This window comes from Mauremys reevesii, linkage group 2 (genome assembly GCF_016161935.1).
Source record: "Mauremys reevesii isolate NIE-2019 linkage group 2, ASM1616193v1, whole genome shotgun sequence".
NCBI lineage: Eukaryota > Metazoa > Chordata > Testudines > Geoemydidae > Mauremys > Mauremys reevesii.
Genome location: NC_052624.1, coordinates 49,297,416 through 49,320,071, shown reverse-complemented (window position 1 = coordinate 49,320,071; position 22,656 = coordinate 49,297,416). Strand labels below are relative to the sequence as shown.

At 40.7% G+C, this 22,656-nt stretch overlaps 1 protein-coding gene across 1 annotated transcript; it reads right to left on the bottom strand.

Moving 5' to 3' along the window:
* Positions 1 to 1,856: 1,856 nt before the first annotated feature.
* Positions 1,857 to 21,993, bottom strand: C1GALT1 (core 1 synthase, glycoprotein-N-acetylgalactosamine 3-beta-galactosyltransferase 1). Its single transcript, XM_039523784.1, has 4 exons — positions 21,781 to 21,993; positions 11,320 to 11,559; positions 7,844 to 8,511; positions 1,857 to 3,024 (listed from the first exon to the last, which is right to left on the bottom strand). Exons 2-4 carry the CDS (start codon positions 11,540 to 11,542, stop codon positions 2,833 to 2,835), a joined length of 1,083 nt encoding a protein of 360 aa, XP_039379718.1. The 5' UTR covers positions 11,543 to 11,559; positions 21,781 to 21,993; the 3' UTR covers positions 1,857 to 2,832.
* Positions 21,994 to 22,656: the final 663 nt, after the last annotated feature.

The window sequence follows — 22,656 nt, the reverse complement described above, 5'->3', positions numbered from 1 at the left end:
ACACTTTAGTGGAGAAGGGTATTTGCATTTCTCAGACACAGCCTACCCAATTCACTACAACATTGGCTGCCTACACCACAAGCTGAAGTTCCTTTTTTGTTACAGGTCAATGGTTAACGCTGAAGGAGGGTGAGGGACTATAGATTTGCCATTCAGTAGGTCTTTTACATTGGCTGAGTATACAGCATTTTAAATCAAAACCATCAACTTGTTAAATTTAGATTAAATGCCATCAGCTGTTATGAAAATGCTTTAGCCAAGAATCTGAATATATTAATCACTATAGCTGTCAGTGCTTTAACCTATTGATTTAGCAATCTTATTGGCTGTATCTGATATCTGACCTAATGTTAGTCTGATTAGTAACTCTCATATGGAAATACCTTGCTAAGCTTAATCACCTTCTACAGTTCAGCTGAAACACAGATGATAAATATTCTCCTCTGGACCAGCATCAGCACAATCTCTCATAAAAAGCACAGCTTTTCAATCATCTAACAGGTTCAAACTTTAAAGAGTTCTATAGTTCAATTCACAGCACACATTAAAGCTCCTACCCCTTCCAGCCTATGTGTGAGCAATCCTGTTAGTGAAAAATACTCATTATTTCATATTTAAATCTAAATATTTCATAACTAAACAGTCACTATATGGTAACATCAGTGGTACTAGAGAATATAAATACATCCCATGTTCAGACACTGAGAAGCTGCAAACGTGGCTATGTTTACTTCACATTCATGAGATACTGTGGTTATTGGCATCATGTCACAAGACAGAACAGAAGAAAATAGATAAATCAGTCATGATGTTTGTTGGCAAATAATGTTTAGTGTCTCTCAAAGTCAGACATACTAATCCGGAGTCTCTCAAAATCTTCTAGTAACATCCTCAGGAGAACAGTGGTAACCATTTTAGTAAATATGACCTCATCAAAACACTGGCTAAGGGAATTAAGGTTTTGGCCAACTCACCAATATGATGAAGATGAAAACCAGCAAAAAAGTGATAAAGAGGCTTTTGTGTAACTGAGGACCAAAGACAGCCAATGTGTCAAGCCAGACAGAACACAAAACTGGACTAATGATGTATATTGATCACAAGAGCAAAAATCTATAGTTGGTGTAACCTCTGATTGCATTTTAATATATTTATAATCTGTGTCAGTCTCACAGATAACAAGTGGATCCTTTTTAGCTAATTAGGCACAGAGCTACTCCCCATGGCCACACAGTGGATGAAATAAATGCACTTTCTGAAAGGGTCCTTGCATTCAGGCTGGCTTACCTGAATAACCGTACAACACATTCACAAGACAGACAATAAAAGAGCATTTAAAATGATACATGAAAATCTTAAACTGAAGGCAGAGAAAAAAACCACACTATAAACCAGAAAAAACCCTCAGAGGGAGGTGGAATTACATACTGGAGCCAAATAAAACTGAATTTGTAGGGAACATTCAAAAAATCATAAGAAGAGAACCTACAGTGTGATTTAAAATACACCTCTACCCTGATATAACGCTGTCCTTGGGAACCAAAAAAAATCTTACCACGTTATAGGTGAAACCACACTGTATCGAACTTGCTTTGATCCGCTGGAGCGTGCAGCCCTGCCCCCCCCGCCCGCCCCCCCCGGAGCACTGCTTTACCGTGTTATATCCGAATTTGTGTTATATGGGGTCGCGTTATATCGGGGTAGAGGTGTAGTACTTTTTTGGGTGCCAGATCACTTCCATAAACAAAGAACACGCCTCCTCCCCCCAAAAAAACCCTACAGTAAAGCCATGTGTAAATTAAATAGAAATAAAGTAATAGTAACACTAGGTGAATCTGGAAATTACTGTACGCTAGTGCATAAACGCCTGGCTGTCTACACCAAGTATTTATTGTATGACTGTAGTGTTATCATGCAAACATTTTTTTGGCTTATAGAATGAATACAAGGGGAGGAAATTGCACTTGCAAGGGGTTTATTTCTATCATATGTACATTAAAAAGCTTTTGGATGAATTTTGTGCCCCTTCAAGCAAGGAGTAACACCAAGAGGCATAGAGTGGGCAGGTATGCAAGTTTCCACACGTCTTCAACATACTCCAAGATGTATAGCTTTGCTATTCCTGGGCTTTTCACCAACTGGGTGGGGGTTTTGTGGAACAGATAGTATCTTGGGGGAAGTTTATGATGAGGCCAAGAGTAACAAGTTCATTTCATTCGGGAAGTAAACAAACATTTCAACATTAAATAGGCAGAATATTACTAATTACACCAAATAGTTTAAAGTCTGTTTTTAAGGCAGGAGTGGTTTTGAAGACTTATTTTTCTCTCTTTTCTGCCAAGTTACTTCATGTCAAATTTCTCCAGTATTATCACCATCTCAAAGTAGCCCAAGATCTCCAACATAGTACTTACCCAAAATAATGGAAACTAGGGCAAAAAGAAAAATAATGACTAGAAAATACTGTATAATCGTGCTTGAACCTCACCACCATCCATTTGTTTTAATACAATAATATAAACATGAAGAATTTGTAACAAAGCCACCTCAATAGATTTCACAGATCACATAAAAGCTTTAGGGCCTGATTCTGCAGTCTCAACATGGGAAAAGTCCCACTATCCCCATGAATAAGAACTGCACAATGAAACCTGTAATTTGCAGTCAAAGAGGAAGACCCTCAACATAGAACTTTTAAAATTCAAAAGAATTACTACAGTACTAGCAATTCCAGAGTCCAGTCTGAGCTAGATGTAGCTGCTTTTCACTCCATGATACTTCTTTCAGTGCACTGTTCCACATCTTATTATTGAGAAGAAGTCTGATTCAGTTTCAGGAGCTTTCTGCATCATTATCCACTGCTTTAATTTTGATTTGCTCTTCTAGATTCTTGAGTGAGTCAGGATTGTACCTGTATAGGTAACCATATGGTCGGAGATGATAAATCAAGTATTCCAACTGATACATGGTTGTGGAATCAACATAGTGGAATGAAATTGCCAGATCAGAGCAGCATTCAGGACCCTAAAAATGGGGCGGGGGAGAAGAAAAAAAACAAAACAAAACAGACTCAGCGGACATTTCAAAACGTGCTTAAAATGTTAAAAATAATTCTCTCTAAAGTGTAAATAATACATATTTGGCTTCACTTTATCATACAATTCACCTTTATCAATAATTCACACATTTCAAAGCCTAAATTTGGCAGGAATAGAGTACTCAGACCCTGGTATACAATTTTGCTTGATCATCATCTACAAATGGAAATTAACGTCTTTCAGGAATGCCTGATGCACTTTAGATAGTTTCTGTGACAACATGACAAAGAGCATGGCTGGTGTACAAGAGAGCACACCAGGGTGTAATTTCTAAAACTCACTAACATGTTGTGCAGTAACTGATCTGTGTGGACTCTGCTTCCCAGAATCTTCACCCATGTTTCTCCCCATCCACTTTTCCTTACCTTCAGTTTTCCTCACCTATTCTCCAGGACACCTTCAGCTTGGTTTCCCATGTTTCTAATTCAATTGCAAGTCTCCCTCCTTGTCAGAAATAGCCAAAACAGCTAAAGGACTTTGTTTAAAGACCTGGTGCTAGCAAGATACTCTGATAGATTTCTGCTTGGACATAAATAGTGAGCAGCAATGGATAACCCTTCGAATTTCTTAAATCTCATTTTTCCACCACACTGTTTAAACTCAAGCTGCTCAATTTCCCCCCCCCCCCCAAATTTGCAATTTCAATTACATTTTCAAAATTTTGAAGAAAAGAAGTGGGTTGTCGTTTCTACAAATGACATCCTATATTTTGACCAGCCTTAATTCAAATTAGTCAAACTCTCACTGGAAGACTGTGCACACAAAAAAAAGTGATACGAAAAACATGACACAGAAATTTTAAAAAATAAATCAAAGCTAGTTAACGAGACCCTACAGTGAGGAAATGACTATCCTTAAACTCAGCATGGGAGCTGAGTATGTGAGCATACTGTAATGGTTACAGAGGCCAAATAAAAGGAAGTAGAAACAAAGTCTGCCTCCCACTAAGGTTAAACGTCAGGGTTCAAGAGTTTGAAAGAAACAAGTATTCTTCAAACAATGGAAAACCAGTTCAAGCAGCAAGTAAACTGCAGCATGTAAAACGTAAGAGGGAATATGAAGAACATGTCAAAATATTCACTCCATTGGAGATTTACAGAAATAAAAGTATAGAATTTATTGACACCTTTCAATCCAAAAGCACTTTTCAGGCAGCTTTCACTCACTTGCAACTGAAACACTAATAGTTTAGGCCAGTTCTACAAATCATTCACCAGCAGAACTCCAACTGATTTTGATAGGGCAATGTGCAAAGTGCATGAAAGACTGGGTCCTTTAACAGGGAGAACTTAAAGCAAACAAAATAAAATTACCAAGACTAGTTTTTAACCAGAGGTTCAAGCCTAACAAAATTTAGCACTTAGTGATTTAGAGAGAGATTTTCAACAACACAGGAGGGAGTTAGATGTCTCACTCCCTGTTGTGTCTGTGAGAAGTCTCCCCTTATACTATAGTTTACAATGCTGTATAAACACACAACTAATTAGTCCTGCTCCCCCTCAGGAGATGCGGATAGTATTGCCCCCAATTCTACAAAATGGAGAAATGGAGGCAGAAAAAAAAAAAACAACCACAGAAATTTGCCCAAGATCTAGTGAGAATCAGTGGCAGGGCTAATATTAAACCTCAGAACCAATCATATGGTCATTCCTACAGATCACACCACACCTTTAGTTATAAATGCTAACCAGTTCTTTAAAAAAATACTATTAGGAGTTTCACTGTTTTATTGTTAAAATATTGATAGTCAGGACATAGGTTTTATATATAATCCCAAAATAGCACCTCCAAAGTGCCTTCAGATAGCATGCTATGTTTACTGGCTCAATGCTGCTGAAGTAGCAAGAGTGCTACTTATTAAATCACCAGAATCACTTCCTACAGCATCTACATGTTCCTTGGAAGTTTATCCAAACCCATCCCCATTTAGCTAGTAAGAGATGAGGTAACAACTTGATGTGGTATGGCTGCTGGCCATATCTCTGATATACAAATCAAATCTAATGCATTACATGAAACAAGACTTTTGAAAATACTTGCACATCTCACCTATAAAAAACACAAGTTTTACAACTTAGCAGCTCTGCTCATTAGTAGGGTTCCGTGTCTGTCATGGAGGAGGGGGAAGTCATGGATTCCGTGACTTCCTGCACTTCTGTAGTGGCCAGTGTAGCTGACCCCAGGTCCGCCCAAGCAGCTGGCCCCAGGCCCGGACCCAGGCAGTTGCTCAGGCAGCTACACTGGCTGCTGATGGAGAGGCCCAGGGTCAGCTGCACCAACTGTTGCTTTGACAGCCCCTGGCAGCTAGCCCCAGGGAACGCCTGAGCAGTGGCCGATGTGACTGGCCCCAGGGAACGCCTGAGCAGTGGTCCCAAGGGTGGCGGGAGCAGCCACAGCTGGTGGCTCCTGGCAGCGGCCCTGCCCCAGTGGGCCCTCCCCCAACACTTGCTGCCACAGGCCCACATGGCTCCCCACACTCACCCCCAACATTCAATCATGAGTATTTTTAGTAAAAGTCACGGACAGGTCATGGGCCATGATTTTTTTTTTTTATTGCCCGTGACCTGTCCATGACTTTTACTTAAAATACCCATGATTAAATCGTAGCCTTACTCATTAGAAATGAATACATGAGTAATCACAAAGCTGAAGATAACAGATTTAGTTTCTACACCCAGATGAGACATTCAGCAAGAGGACTGGCAAAGGCCGTAAAAACTATTTTGGTAGATATCAGTGGATGCTCCTTTAATTGCAGTTTCATGCATGAAATTCTCTTCCAGATTTATCAAGAGAAAAAAGGATATTAACTTACAACAGAGGTTTTTGACTCCTGGGGGTCCACAGACTATGTCGAACATTTGCAAAGGGGTCCGCACCTCCATTGAAAATTTTTAGAGATTCACAAATGAAAAAAAGGTTGAAAACCCCTGAATTACATCTATAAAGATATTTCCCTCACCCTCAACTCTATAGTTACTTGAGATTTGAATAAAAATATGAAGATACAGAAAAACTAAAGATGACCAAAACCGGAATAAAAACACTCACATTAAAAAAGTTAAACTTTTACATGCCAAGCAACTTGCTTCCACAATTTCCACTGAGAGACCATTCCATTGACTTAAATGTAATTATATGTACGTATTTTATATATTTCACTATTGAGACTAGTTGCAAGTATGTCTTCTGAATATTGTTTTTTAAACACAATTCTTAGTCACACAGTTTGGACCTATACACAGCAGCTAGACATGTTCAAAACCAGTTTAGGGGGCAACTGTATTTAAATAATTCCACGGGTCCTTCTTAATCAAGGATGGGGACTAAATCAGCTGAGGCTACAGTATTGTACTGAGCTTTTAACAACATATCCAGCATCTCTTTTTGAAATATTTGCTTCTGGGAATAAGACAGGACAATGCAAGTTCCAGTGTCATTTTTTGCATCTCATCTTTATCATCTGTATGTTACTGTCCTATTATATTACTCTAAAAGTGCTATCAAGATAGCCTCTTAAAAATGGGACAGAAGATTTCTTCCATTTACTAAATGGCACATTTTATCACTTTATCATCACAACCATGCTACATTTGAACACAGCAAGAATGGTTTGGTGGTGTTACGAGTCAAGTGGGATTTCAAAAGTATTCAGTGTTGGCCTAATTCTGCTCCCAAATGAAATGGGAGTTTCACCATTGACTTCAAAAGGAACAATTTCAAAAGCACCCAGTGTTAGTTTAATTCCCACTCCATTTACAGATAAATGTACCACTGCTGTTAGATTGACAAATCTAACTAGTTTTAAGATGGAACTTGATAAGTTTATGAACAGGATTATATGATGGGTTGCCTGTGATAGCATGGCGCTGGACTCAGTGACAGGAGGTCTTTTTCAGTCCTATGTTCCTTACCTTTAGATTGTTAATAAGGCTCTTGCAGAGATTATACACAAACCAGATTTTCTGAGATATGAGTACCTTCAGCTCTCATTACTTTCAAGAACTATAGCTCTCATTGACTAGAATGAGAGATATGGGTCTCCATTTCTCTGTAAATCAGGTCGACAATAAGGACCTCACATTCAGTTTTAAATTGGTAGAATTTGATTTTAACAAAAAAAATCAGTTATTACAATTTAAAAAGAGGTGCTAAAAACTTAAATTCCACCACTTGCACTCACTGCAAACTTCTCATGTTCCCCTCAACTTTGACAGGCAAGTAGTATCCTCTAAAATGACAAAAGGAAATTCTTTGTAGAGATTCTCAAACTAGCATGGACCACATATTCCCTCCCATTCATGATTGCATAATAACCCAGTTGCAACTACAGTAATTGTTGACATGGAAAGGTAACATTAGGAACAATATGTATTTTAGCTGCCTTTTGATGTGATTTAGCAACAGGAAACAAGAAGCAGCCAACATCCTATGATAAACCAGTTCTCCATACAGCACAAGAGTTAGATAAAAGAGACCTACTGGAGCATCCAGTCCATCTTTCACAACATTAGAATAAAAATAAATTTCAGATTAACTTATTCTTATGGTACATTAGGTACTTGCTTTCAAGTTTTAATTTATAAATGGAATAAATAATGATTTCACCCTTAAATCTGTTTCAGGCACCCACAGCAAAATCATTTTATTTTCCCAGAACATTTTAATAATGGACAAATAGCCTATAATTACTGTATATATAAAAATATGAAGTACATTTCTGAAGTTTTCTAAAAAAACCTTACCTCTATCGGAGGATAATAATTATAATTCCAGTACCAAAATGTTCTAGGTAGATATCCTCTGATTAAGTGATGTTCTGGCACAAAGGGATGAAAAGTTTCTTTACCACTTGTGTCCCTTGAATCTCCAGCTTCTACATTAATATTCTCCATGCATTTTCCGAGTGCTAGGTCTTCAACAGAAGAGCTATGAGAACATTTGTTGGTTTTAAATGCATTAACAAATCTCCTTAGAGCTTCTTTGCTCAGTACATATCCTGCTCCTCCACTCATGTAGCCCTGTTTCACATAAGGCTTAAACCTTCTTCCAAAGTATATTGGTTGTTCAGGATTGTATTTTGAAAGAAGCCATCTCAAGTTGTCCAGTATAACATATGTGTCATCATCTGCTTTCATAAACCAATCAGCATCGTCAAAATAATGTTCATGTACATACTGGAAGGCTTTGATAGTTTTCCAGTACAGCTGGTCCCTGCCTTCTTTGGTTTCTAGTCCCACAGCTGGAAAGTCTTTATTCTCCTCAGAGCTCATAAATAGTATTTTATTGCAACGCTGGGCCCAAGTCGCCTTAACATGCTTGGCTTTTTTCTCTAGGTTCTGAGGCCCAGTCATCACCCAACAAAGTATTTTCACCTTCTGATACAGTCCTTCTGCAATATTTTTGTTCTCATCTAAAGGGGGGTGGGGAGGGAAGAGAAATTCCATGATATGTTAGCGTGTTTGCTAAGTAGTAGCACACATGGAAAAGTACCATATAAAAGATTCAGCAATGCTTAAGAAAAAATAAGTTTAGTTAGTCATTAATAAAGTGCAGAGAGATGAATGGGAAGAAGTCCAGTATAGATGCGCATCAGATGAGGCTTCTGTTTTGGACAACTTTTTTCTGTCATATTTAATACAAGACAAGCCACGTACAGCTCATTTTACGTTACCTGAAATTTGGTGACCAACATTTGTCTTCATATTTAATTCGGTCAGCAAGACCGAAGTTAAATTCAGGAATGAAAACATCTTAATTATTTTCAAATACTTATTCCTACTTAGTTTTACAAGAGAAGTAAAAGTGATACTATTAATTAAGATCTTCTCACAAAAAAACCAAACATGGTTTTACAAAACCTTACATGAATTTTAAAAAATTCAACTCAATTTTATTTAAAAGAGTTCTCTGGTAGACTTACGAAGCTAATGAAAACTTTTTTTAAAAATTGACAAATTTTTATACTTAGAAGCCAGTCAGTCAATTTTTTTTTTAAAACAGTCCATGCTAAGTACAAAAACATTAATGGTGAAGAGCAAATTAGATTTTTTAAATGTTTAGTTTTAATACCTAAAATGTTGTTAATTACAAACTTATTTTAAAACAACTGTCACCAACTACTGAAACTGGTTTTCAAGTTAAAAGCAGCAAGTAAGCCAGAAAAGGCAACTTGTCACCAGAAACCAAATTAAATCTTTATTTACGGAAAGGAGACAAGAAATAGGTTCTGCAATACTGTGATAAAAATTATCATTGCTGTATCTGAAATACTTTTCATTTCCAGATACACTGACAACCTAATCAAAGAAAAGTCTACACCTATTTAATGTTTAAATAGGTTTAAGTTTTAAAAACTCATGCACCAATTCTGCAACTGGACCCAAGTAGATGCACCCCTGTGCTTACCTAGACATGGTCTACACTACAATTAGTTCAACTCAAGGCAGCTTACGTTGACCTAACTATAAGTGTCTACACTAAAATTGTGCTCCCACTGACATAACTGCTCCTCTATGCCTACTTAATAACTCTACCTTCACGAGAGGCATAAAATCAATGTAATTAGGTCAATGCAGTGTCAGGGTAGACACAGCGTTGCTTTCATCAACTGTTACTAGCTTTCAGAGGCCATCCCACAATGACTCACGCTGACAGTACAATTGGTACAAGAACTCCTGTTGAGGACACGCAACACTGACACAAGGAGCTTAATGCAAAATCAATTTAATTACTGCAGCAGCTGTATGCTGATGTAACTTAGGCTGACAACATTTTCTAGTGCAGACATGCCCACAGTGTCCTCACTGCCTTCAAAAAACTACGTTTAAGTCAATGAGATTCTATTCAGGTCCCAATCAGATTGCAGGATGGGGACCTAAAATGTCTGTTTACCTTTCTACACGATCAGGTCAATTTTCCTTACAATAATGTACTATAATAGTGTGCACATTTCAGAGAACAAACAGGTTTGTATGTGTTTTGCAATTTAAATATATTTAGTTTTAAGTTACTCATTAGTAGCCTGGTTCTGCAAACCCTAACATAAGTAAGTAGCTTACTCATATAAGTAGTCCTGTTGCAGACAAGATTTGGGCCCTAAATTTTACAGTTAATCAGTCCGACAAAATATATCCATTGTAAGAAAAAAAAAAAGTGCATGGAATTGCAAATAAATATGGTTATTCGTTTTGAGTGCCTGAGAACAACAAAATTAAAGTACAGCAGAATTCATTTGTTTCTGAATTAATATGGCTTTGGATTGCTGATTATCCTTTTCACCACCAATTGGCTGGTATGTATTTTTTGGTTATGAGATTGGTTATGATTCTAATTCCCCCATGAAACTCAGACCACCAGCCTCACTCCATTATATAAGTCGCCAATGTTAAAATGAAATTGGGGGGGTGAGGGGGAGAGAACAACCTCCCCTTGAAGATCTAGTGGGTAGAGCAAAGGGCTGAAAGCTAGAAATCTTTAGCTCTATTTTCTTTTCTGTCACAGATCTGTATAACCTTGAGCAAGTCATTTAACTTTTTTATGCATCAGTTTTAATACCTGAAAAATAGCTATTTATCTGCCTCACAGGGTTGAGGGGGTTTAGTTAATGTTTGTGAAGGACTCTGAACTTACACAGAACTTTTCATTCAAGAATCAAGTATTATATAATGATGTTATATACTACATGCTTCAGACAACCAATGTCTATAGGATTTTTCCCCTCCCAAAACGTAAATCGCTTGACTGATCAGGTTTAAAGAATAGTGGGCTACTTTTAAAGTTTCACTTTTATTTGAAAAGTTTAATCACAAATTACAGATGCTCCTAAATTAGCTGAAGTAAAACTAAAAAGCAATCTAGCTGCCCGTGAAGTACTGTGATTGTGTCAAATGAGCAGAAAAAAATATTTGTTGTAGTTTACCACTTACGAAACTCCGGGAGCTAACCTTTAAACCATTACCTCCATTTCCAAGTCTGGATGCAACAGCTGGCAAGTATTGTGCTCTCTGAAAAATCACTCTTATTAGAAAATGCAAGTTAGTAAAGAAAAAACAAACAATCATTCAATGCCTTAGGAGGGGAAATCTACTTTCTTTTATATTGTGTGCGTGGACATGCAATAAGAAAAACTAGTGTATAAATACCTAGCAATGAAGAAAGAAAAATGTCAAATTGGAACAATATTCCCTCTCCTTTTACATTGTACAAAACATAAAAATACCTTGATGCTGCCCAGCATCAGCATTGAAGTTCATTTGTCCTTCCAGCTGATCACTTCCAGTTTCTTCTGAGTGTTCACCATGGGGATCATTGTGAAGAATATCAGGTTGGATCTCAACCTGTTTTTCCAACACTATGCTAAATAGCATGTAACATGCGAAAAATCCTATTGTTGATCCAAATGTGAAGGTTAGAAGATTCAGCAAAGATTTAGAAGAGGCCATTTCCTGAAGGCAATGTGCTGTCAAGAAAGAAACATTAAGTTTTTCTAAGCTAAGTAAGGGACATACAGAGGAGTGTGAAAAAGAAGTCAAGTGACAAACTCAGAGCCTGATTCTAGAACCCTCATTCATACAGAACTCCCATTACTTGAACTGGAGTCTTGGGTGACTAAGAGCAGCAAGATTAGAACCAATATTTATTCCTTTGTATATAAAGGAATACGGAAGGGGAAGCATTTTATATACCATATAAACATAGAAGAGGACATTTGAAAGACAAAAAAGTAATTTGTGTAGAGACACGCATCCCCTTTTATTTACATTTTTCCCCAACTGCTCCTAACAAGTATGTATATTACAAGAGTTAAGGACACAAATAGTAATAATAATAAAATAATAATATGTCAAACAGATAGGAAAAAAAAAATCTAAAAATACACCCAATCCCAGAATGAACTAGATCTTATCTCTGCATTTTTCTATCAATGTCTTGTCCCCCCATAGCCCCTCCGAGAAACAGATAGATGTGGCATGTCCTGAAAGTCACCAAATCCAGGCTCTGATGGGATAATGAAAAGTAAATTCTAAAGTCAAGGAACCCACCCTCAGAAAACCCTGCTTTCTGCTTCCTCATATTTTAAATAGAGGGTTGTTAGCTTGGGCATCTGAGACAGTACGCATAGGGAGAGAAGCAATCTCTCAAACAGCAGTGAACCACAAAATGAGTTTTTACAAGACAAAACCAACACCTTAAAGCTTCTGCTGAAATTCAGCTAGTAGATTTACGTGTGCTTAATTCTTTGCAGGATTAACTTGAATATCGATTTCTTTATGAAAAGAGCTTTTAAAGTCTAAAAAACCGATTGGGTTTTAGAAATCCTAAAAGCAAGCAAGCGAGATAGTTTTTATTCACAAACAGTTGTATCACCACATGCAGTAATTCCCATTAAAATTAGTGCATGGGATTTAGATACAATCAACGGGAGATTAAACCTCAATATGTTCTAGAGTAGAAGTCCTTGTACATACATGTAAGTGTAGAATTTCAGTGTAAAATATTGTTTGAGTATTTTTCTGCTTTTTGAGATCTGTAAAGGCACCCTGAAAGATTTCATTACTCCCTTCCTCCAGACTTGAAGCCCCCACCCACACACACCCCATTTCTTAGAAATATATGATTTTCTGATTTTGCTAGATGTTTGAGAATTTCTTGGAGGATCCAAATGTGCAAGTCAATCTTAACAGCCCTTAATTCACAGTCTAATCTTTAAAAAAGATTTTTCTCCCAAATGCGAGTTCTAGGTATTAAAAAACCCAAACACACACAATGAAGGGGGAATAGGGGACACAGAGCAACTAGCATGAGGAAGGGATTACAGGGAATACCTGAAACAGAGAAGACAGAAAGGTGGCATAGAGAGAGCTTGTGATTGGGTATGGAGGAATGCACGAAGCCCCTGTTGCGTGCAATAAGTGTAGTGTACAGAACAACAATGTATGGAACCCCCTAGTTTTTTAAAAGAAGTTAACCTTAGATTTGACTTCACTTCAACCTAAGGAAAATTTTAAATGTGTTATAGTCTCAGCCCAATCTGTAAGGATGAGCAACTCACTTCCAAGCAAATGTAGAACTCTGTACAGCAAATGCATGGCATCAAGCAATTCCCCAGCAAGGGTGGTTCTATGTCACATTTTTTACATTACAGTAAAGCGGCATTTAAAATGATTGTTCTATTGTCTGCAATACATTTGGTCTACAGAAGGGCTATAATTACTCTTGGTACACAATCGATTAGAGAAGCAGAATGGTTCTTGAAGTCAAGTCCTGACCTGATCCTGCAAAAACTGTCACAGAACTATTATTGTTATTATTTGCATTACTAGTGCCTGGGTGTCTAGTTATGGACCATGACCCCACTGCGATTTGCTCTGTTTGTACAGCACACAAAGACCCTGCCTGCCCCAAGAGCTTACAATTGGAGTAGTCCCATTGACATCACTGGGTTACTCATGTGTGTAAAGTTAGGCATGTGTGCAACTCTTGGAAGGACTGGGGTCTATATGAGCCATTTACTATGATCTTGTACAAGCAACTTCAACTCCTTGTACCTTGGTCGACTAGATGGGAAAACAGTTCTAAACAAAATAAAAATGTCACTAAACAGCATATTCTATACCAGAGCTAAAATTTTTGTAAGAACGAACAACTGTACACAAAAGCCTGCCATTTTTCTAATAAAAGAGCTACATGAAGAAATTAATGTTAAAATTCAGACAAATTAACATAAAAGATATATTAGAAAAAGCTAATAAAATATTTCTTCTGTGAATGCAAAACTATAAATTATTAGTCATACGAGATGGCACTATTTCCCAGCTTCCAGAAACAGCAATTTATGCCACTTAAAGTATGTGGAATGATAGAAAACAAAGTATGTTTTATATTTTTGTTTTTTACTGGGTTCCTGCCAAACTAATTAGACAGCTACTTGAAGTATCACAAACTTCAAGACTGTATTGGTAATTAACTGCTGGGAAAGAATTGAAACTGAAAACAAAAATGGATTAGCAGTGCACAACTTGAGATGAAATAGAAAAGAAAAAAGGCATTCCATTAAGCTTATAATTTCAATGAGGACCTGTGAGTTGGGGATTTCCTAACTGTTAATGATTATCTGGAACATTAACTCCAACTCACCACAGCAGTCATTAATCCCTAGAAAATATTCTATGCCTCCACCATTACAGCTTTAATACTTATTTATTGCTTCAGATCATGAAACAAGCATTTTAAATGATTAAAATTCCTATATATACACACACTAAACTATGCTGAAAATACTGCAAATTGCAACATATTACTATATTTTAAATCAAGTGATTATGGAGCCTTTATGCAAAAACTACAGCAGGAGTTCCCCAACTGAGGGCCACACTGATCATTCTGCAGAAGTTTGACAGCTGCACCAAATTTGTGTATCTCAGGCCTGGTCTACACTAGGCATTTAAACCGTAAAACCGATTTAACGCCACACCCGTCCACACTAAGAGGCCCTTTATATCGATATAAAGGGCTCTTTAAACCGGTTTCTGTACTCCTCCCTAACGAGAGGAGTAGCGCTAGTATCGGAATTACCATATCGGATTAGGGTTAGTGTGGCCGCAGATCGACGGTATTGGCCTCCGGGTGGTATCCCACAGTGCACCACTGACCGCTCTGGACAGCAATCTGAACTTGGATGCAGTGGCCAGGTAGACAGGAAAAGCCCCGCGAACTTTTGAATATTTCCTGTTTACCCAGCATGGAGCTCCGATCAGCACGGGTGGCGATGCAGTCCGAAATCAAAATAAAAAAAGAGCTCCAGCATGGACCATGTGGATGTGATCGCAGTAAGGGCAGGCAAATCTGTTCTATCAGCGCTCTGTTACAGAAGACGAAATTCAAAATCATTTTTAAAAAATCTCCACACAGACGCCATAGCAGGGACTCAGCGCACTGCTGCGTGACAAGCGTAACGGAAAGCCAAAGAATCAAATGGACGCTCGTGGAGGGGGGACTGGAGCGGGGACTGGAGGACTCAAGCAATCCCACAGTGCCTGCAGTCTCCGAAAAGCATTTGCATTCTTGGCTGAGCTCCAAATGCTTCTAGGGTCAAACACAGTGTCCGCGGTGGTTCAGGGCATAGCTCGGTACGTACCCACCCACCCACCCCCAGAAGTGAAAGGGAAAACAATCCTCTCTTGACTCTTTTACATGTCACCCTATCTTTACTGAATGCTGCAGATAGACGCGATGCTGCAGCAGTCAACACCAACATCCTTGCTCCCCCCCCGGCCATGGGTGGCTGATAGTACAATATGGCTGATATCCATCGTCATCATCAGCCTATTGGCACATGGGGCAGTGCAAAAGGACTGGTAGCCAAGCCGACTAGCATTCAGTGAGGTCTATCATGGGCGCCTGTGTAAAAAGATCCTGATTTTTCCTGGTAGATGAAGACGGTTACCAGCCATACTGCACCATCATAGCAACAGGGGGCTGAGCTCCATCAGCCCCCGCCCTTCATGTGTAAAGAACAGATTCAATTGTCCCTGGACTAGCAGCGGAATGCTGGGCTCCTCTCCTCCACACTGCTTAATGTCCTGTCTGGACTATCATAGCAGCTGGAGGCTGCCTTCCACTCATTTCTCACTAACAAGTCACTGTGTCTTATTCCTGCATTCTTTATTACTTCATCACACAAGTGGGGGGACACTGCTACGGTAGCCCAGGAAGGCTGGGGGAAGAACGGAATCAACAGGTGGGGTTGTTGCAGGAGCACCCCCTGTGAATAGCATATAGCTCATAATTTCTGCTGGATCTGACACAGAGCAGCTGTGCTCTCTGGTTCTCTAGTACACTTGCCCATATTCTAGGCAGGACTGATTCTATTTTTAGATACCAAAAAGGAGGGATTGACTCAGGGAGTCATTCCCAATTTTGGCTTTTGCGCCCCTGGCTGATCTCAGCCAGGGGCACTTATGACAGCAGCAAATGGTGCAGTGCAAAAGGATTGGTAACCATGATCATCTTATTACCAATTTATGGTATGGTAGATGGTACAGTATGGCTGGTAACCATCTCTGCTGTCATGCAAAAGCAAAAGCATGCTGCTGTGTAGCGCTGCTGAATCGCCTCTGTCAGCGGCATCTAGTACACATATGGTGACAGTCACAAAAGGCAAAACAGGCTCCATGATTGCCATGCTATGGCATCTGCCAGGGCAATCCAGGGAAAAAAGGCGCGAAATGCTTCTCTGCCGTTGCTTTCCCAGAGGAAGGAGTGACTGACGACATTTACCCAGAACCACCCGCGACAATGATTTTTGCCCCATCAGGCACTGGGATCTCAACCCGGGAATTCCAAGGGGCGGGGGAGGCTGCGGGAACTATGGGATAGCTACGGAATAGCTACCCACAGTGCAACGCACCAGAAGTCGACGCTAGCCTCGGACCGTGGACGCACACCACCGATTTAATGTGTTTAGTGTGGCCGCGCGCACTCGATTTTATACAATCTGTTTTGCTAAACCGGTTTATGTAAAATCGGAATAATCCCGTAGTGTAGACGTACCCATAGAGCTGACTGCAGCTGCTCTCAACTGTAATATGGAAAAGTATGATGTCGAGATTATAGGTCCCAACATATGATGCTTTACTGTGATCAAGGCAACCTTCACTTGGATCAAGGTGGAGTACTATACTGGGAACTATTTTTACTATCACATCTCCACCTTAAATATCAGGGTGGTACAAGCCACATTACAGTACCCTCTGTGACCTAAAGCTGTGAAAAGACAATGACTTGATTTATAGTGCTACTATTATAATCTGATCTGTTATTAATCTGAACATAGAAGGCAAGAGGAGTTGAGCTAAATGCCCTCTAATAATCAAACTTACAGGATTTACACAAAAACTAACACTGCAACTGTTCATTGTATTAAAATATTTGCTATAGCGCAGGGGTAGGCAACCTATGGCACGCGTGCCGAAGGCGGCACGCGAGCTGATTTTCAGTGGCACTCATACTGCCCAGGTCCTGGCCACCGGTCCAGGGAGCTTTGCATTGTAATTTAATTTTAAATGAAGCTTCTTACACATTTTAAAAACCTTATTTACTTCACATACAACAATACTTTAATTATATATTATAGACTTATAGAGAGACCTTCTAAAAATGTTAAAATGTATTACCGGCATGCAAAACCTTAAATTAGAGAGAATAAATGAAGACTCGGCATACCACTTCTGAAAGGTTGCCGACCCCTGATCTAGTGCTTCTTTCTGGATGGCCACCATCTGCTACCAGAGAGAGCCTCAAAACTGGCAAGATAGACAATGAGAGTGCCAGGATAAAGTGTGGCCTCCAACACTTAGGACTTAAAAAAAAAAAAAAAAAAAAGTTCATACTCATATGGAACAACTGCTGGACTTCACCTCTTTCACACACACTTCACCTCTTTCACACCTAATATTAGTTGCCTCTTTACCATGCAATTTGTGTGTTCTGTTTTAACAATCATCCTTAATTTTACTTGCTGGAGCATTATATCATTTCAGAATGATTTTTTTGTAATTTTAAGCTATTTTAGTATTAAATTATAGTCAAATATTTAAGTTTAATATTAACAACTCTATGTTTGGGCATCAGTAAGTGCCTTACAAGAAAAATGTCATAAAATACATTTTCCGTTTCTTAATGTTTCCATTATGTGTGTTCCTGAAAAATATCAATCATGTCTGGAAACCACTAGTGTTCATTTTGGCAGCATTCCAGAAGAGTAAAAGTATTATTGGGGGGGGGGCGGAAGGGGCAAGTATTGGGACAGCATTTTTTTAAAATTCAGCACTGGAGCCCCCCCCACTTGATATACAATTTAAAATATCCTCCCAATCATTTAAATAGTTTGTTGTATATTGATTGTGATGACACTAAACAATCTTAGAGAAATTGATGTATATTAGACTGTTTATGCATATTTATAGGCTATATTTTGGAATTTATTTTTATGTAATACTAAGATTTGAAGTGAGTGAAAAATGTTTTTACTTGCCAGAAAAACAAAAGGAAGAAGTGTTTTTTTAAACACTTTTTTTTGCATTACATTACAGTATCTAACCAGAGCAGATGAAATTATATAAAGAAAAGAAAGATCAGCTCTCAGATACTTAATAACCAGCCCTCACACCCATATTCTTTATTTAATTACTACTCTGCAAAATGATTTATTCAGATAGCCATTAAGAAGTAGAGCCGAGCCAAGACAAGTGTAGAATCTGTGGAGTAGCAGAAGTCTCCAGTTTGCACTCACTAGTGCTACCTTACTTCTTGTTCTTCTTTAAACCAGATAAGAGTTAAAGGGTTGATAAACTACAGTGGCCTAAGGCCATATGCAATTTTGTACCTCATTACAACTTTAGGAACATTCCTGCAAACGCTTATACATACATAACTTTACTCATGCGAGCAGTCCCATGCAAGTCAATGGGACTGACTGCCTCCTTAGTGTTTTAAAAGTGTCACAGTTTAAAGGAAGGCTGTCACCTTAAATTTGGTCCAAAATTTAAGTTGTGTAAAGATGAACTTTTATAAAACCCCCAATCCATAAAAATTTACAGAATTTATTCAAATTGCGGAAAAATATTTTTAAAAACAGAGGCATTCTCCTGCCTTGTTTGAAACCCAAACACAGCACTATGGTGATACACAGCATGGCTGCCGCCCTGCAACCTGTTCTATACAGCCATACCCATCTGTAGAACTCTGTGAAGATTTTGGACTCTGACCATGATTGAGGCCTGTAAGCAAAGTAGAAGATAATTAACTGACTTCCTTTCTCTGTACTGAAAGAAATATAACAACTAAATGAAGAATATAAAAAGTCACAAGTAATCTGGATTTTTAAAATTGTCATTTATGCTTGTGGCTATTTCCTTTGTATTATTTTGTGTATTTTTAATTATGGCATAGGTACCTAGAGCCTAAATATTTTATAAATGCATAGAGATATTTTATTTTTACTTACATTTATAAAAAATAAAATTAAAGTGTTACTAACAACAGTTAAAATACTGTCCATTTAATTAAATGGAAACATATTACATACACAACTAGGTTCTCTCTAAGGTTAATTCTACCTCATGTTGGGTTTTTTTTTGTTTTTTTTTTTTTTAACTACACTACAACAACCTAAGATAAAAACTCCTTAAGAGTTGCATACTTCAGAATGAAATTGATCAATACTGCCATGCTGCTAACACCAAAGCAATGACAAAAAGATAAAGATTTGATAAAATGTAGTTAGGTTTTGTATTAACAAAAATCTCATTATTTTAAGAAACTACAGTACTGTATACGTAGAAGTATAATATATTAAAATTAAAAACTACACATCAAAACAAACAATTCCACCATGTGTGTTCAATCATTAATAGGGTCCTATCAAATTCACCGCCATGAAAAACTCATCATGGACTGCGAAATCTGGTCTTGTGTGCGCTTTCCCCCTATACTATACAGATTTCATGGGGGAGACCAGTGTTTCTCAAATTGGGGGTCCTGACCCAAAAGGGAGTTGTGTGTGTGGGGGGGGGTGTCAAGATTATTTTGGGGGGTGGAGGGGGGGGTGCAGTATTGCTTCCCATACTTCTGCACTGCCTTCAAAACTGGGTAGCCGGAGAGTGGTAGCTGTTGGCTAGTAGCCCAGCTCTGAAGGCAGTGCCCCGCCAGCAGAGTGCGGAAGTAAGGATGGTACTACCATACCATGCCACCCTTACTTCTGCACTACTGCCTTCGGAACTGGGTGGCTGGAGAGCGGTGGCTGCTGACTGAGGGCCCAGCTCTGCAGGCAGAAGTAAGGGTGGCAATACCATATCATGCCATCCTTTCTTCTGCGCTGTTGCTGGCGGCAGCGCTGCCTTCAGAGCTGGGCTCCTGGCCAGCATCTGCCCCTCTCCAGCTGTGTAACTCTGAGGGTATGGCTACACTTACGGTTTGCAGCGCTGGTCATCCAGCTGTGTAGGAGCAGCGCTGGTGTGCGGCCACACTCACAGCTACCAGCGCTGGTGTGTGGCCACATTTGGAGCATTTGCAGCGCTGTTGGGAGTGCTGCATTATGGGCAGCTATCCCAGCATTCAAGTGCACCAACGTGCTTTTCAAAAGAGGGGGGTGGAGGGGGGTGTACTGTGACAGGGAGCGGGGAAGAGAGAGATTGGAAAAATCACAAAATGTTTGCGAACCCTAACAGCCTGCATCCAACACTGTTTCCCCTGCCTGTCATTTGATCGTTCACAGCCAGGTACAGATAGCTCCTGTTTGCTGTGATCAGTGTTTGTTTTTATAGATAAGCAGTTCAAACGGAGATCGGCTCCATTCTGTTTCATTCACTCTCCCTGCCTCTCATTTGATTGTTTACAGCCAGGTACAGAACGGAGCTCCGATCGGAGCTCGTTCACAACAAAACAAAGAGAGGCTGCATAACAAAACAAAGAGAGTAATTTATAAAAGCATTCTGGGATACACCTTATTTCCTGGAGGCCAATCACAGCGCTGGTGTGTGGCCACACTTGATGACCAGCGCTGCAGCACCAGCGCTGGAATCCTTATTCCCCATGCTGAGTGAGGTGTACGGCCAGCGCTGCAGCCAGGGAGTTGCAGCGCTGGAAGTGCCCTGCAGGTGTGGCCACTTACTAATTGCAGCGCTGGTGGAGGCTTTCCAGCACTGCAAATCGCCAGTGTAGCCATACCCTGAGGGAAGTGTTGCTGCCAGCAGCAGCACAGAAGTAAGGGTAGCAGTACTGCAACCCCCCTACAATAAGCTGGTAACCACCTCACAAGTCCTTTTTGGGTCAGGATCCCTACAATTACATCACCATTAAATTACAGGTTTAAATAGCTGAAATCATGAAATGTATTATTTTGAAAATCCTGTGACTGTGAAACTGACCAAAATGGACCATGAATCTGGTAGGGCCCTACTCATTAACTCACACAATTTGTTCACCTGCAATGGGTCTCAGTGTGAATCAATGAGTTTCAGCTGATAATGAAGAAAAATTTACCTAAAAATAGTCTGATAAATTTTCTTTCTACAGTGTTGGTATCTGAACAAAAATACATTCATAAATACAAAGAAACAGAAGCAAGTAATTTTGAGACATTTATTTTAAAACTGCTTTCAAAACCTAAAACTATGGAAATAAAAAGCTTATAGCCACCGATAACATAATTCCATTTTTTAGAAAAAAAATCTTAGTAGAAACCTCTCTTCCACCGGCCAAAAATCTGGCACCCTTCTCTTGGCAATAAATTCACCTCCCCATAAATGCCTAATGCTGTTTCATGGAACCTGACCAATACTAAGGGCTGGGACTCCCCGCCAGGAGTGAGACTCTGCCGGCTCCAGGGAGATTCACTTCGCCCGCCCTCCTCGCACAGGCGCTGAGAAACGAAGACGGGAAACCGCCTCTCGCTCGCCGGAGAGGGGCGAGCCCGGCACCTGCTGGCTACCAGGGCAGGGGTCTGTGCCTGCCCGCGCCAAGCCGGGGCCTGGGTTACAGACACGGTCTGAGCCCCCGCCACCTCAGCCAGCCCCCGCCCGCCGCCGGCAGGGGCCTCCCCGGGCTCTGCCCCGACAGACAGACCGACCTCCCCGCCCCGGCTAGGCCGATACCGACCCCGGGACGGCTCCCCTCTTACCGGCTCGGCCCTGCGCACGCAGGGCGGGTCCCGGCTCTCAGGCGCCCGTTAGCGGGAAGGCGGGGCGGGGAAACAGCCCGCGGAGCCGCTGCTCTCAGGCCCCGGCACCATCGCGCCGGCTCAGCGCGCACTGACCAGGGCCGCAGCGCGCCGGGGCCTCGCCGCTCCTCACGTCACCGCCGCGGCTGGAGGGGCGGCTCCAGCCTGGTCGCGCTCATTGGGCAGCGAGCGCCCGGGGCCCGGCTGGAGGCGGCGTGGGGAGCTGCAGGGACCGGCCCCCGGTGCCGCCCCCAGCTCCGCCCGCCCCAGCGCGCCCTGCGGCGGGGAGTGAGCGAGAGCGGTAGCGGCGGGCGGGAGGCCGGGCGGAGACAGACAGGGCAGGGCAAGGCAGAGGGCGAGACCTGTCACGTAGCTGCTCTGACTCTGGGCCTGGAGCTACAGCACGTGCCTCAACCTGGCGGGTTCCCGGAGCTGGAGCAAAGAGCCCCGGGCTTGGTTCAGGTCTGGGTGGCGTCCTTCCCTCCAGCCCCATGTAGCTTCTGTGGCCCAGCAGTAGCAGAGGATTAATGGTGCTATTGGCCTTGCTGCCTGCCTGGCCTACACCCTGGCTCTTAGCCTCCGTCAGTGTGGCTTCAGCTAGAGTTGATTCAGGCAACTGGTGGCACGGTCCCGAGGACTAGAGCCGGAGTGGGACTCAGCTGGGCCACTGCTGTGGGCAAGGCTATGTGCCTCAGATTCCCCATGAGTAAAATGGGGATAATGAGGAAGGGCCTGCCTTGTAAATAGCTTTGGGACCTAAAGGTGAAAACTCTTGGCACAGTTTAAGCAGAGGTGAAAGTAAGCCGGTATGCGGTGCTGGACTGGACCAGCTTCTCT

Coding starts and splice junctions, on each gene's coding strand:
- C1GALT1 (XM_039523784.1), bottom strand. CDS start 11,542: ATGGCCTCTTCTAAATCTTTGCTGAATCTTCTAACCTTCACATTTGGA. Junction 8,512..11,319: donor TGATGCTGGGCAGCATCAAG/GTATTTTTATGT, acceptor ACCCCCCTTTAG/ATGAGAACAAAAATATTGCA. Junction 3,025..7,843: donor ATTATTATCCTCCGATAGAG/GTAAGGTTTTTT, acceptor CCCCATTTTTAG/GGTCCTGAATGCTGCTCTGA.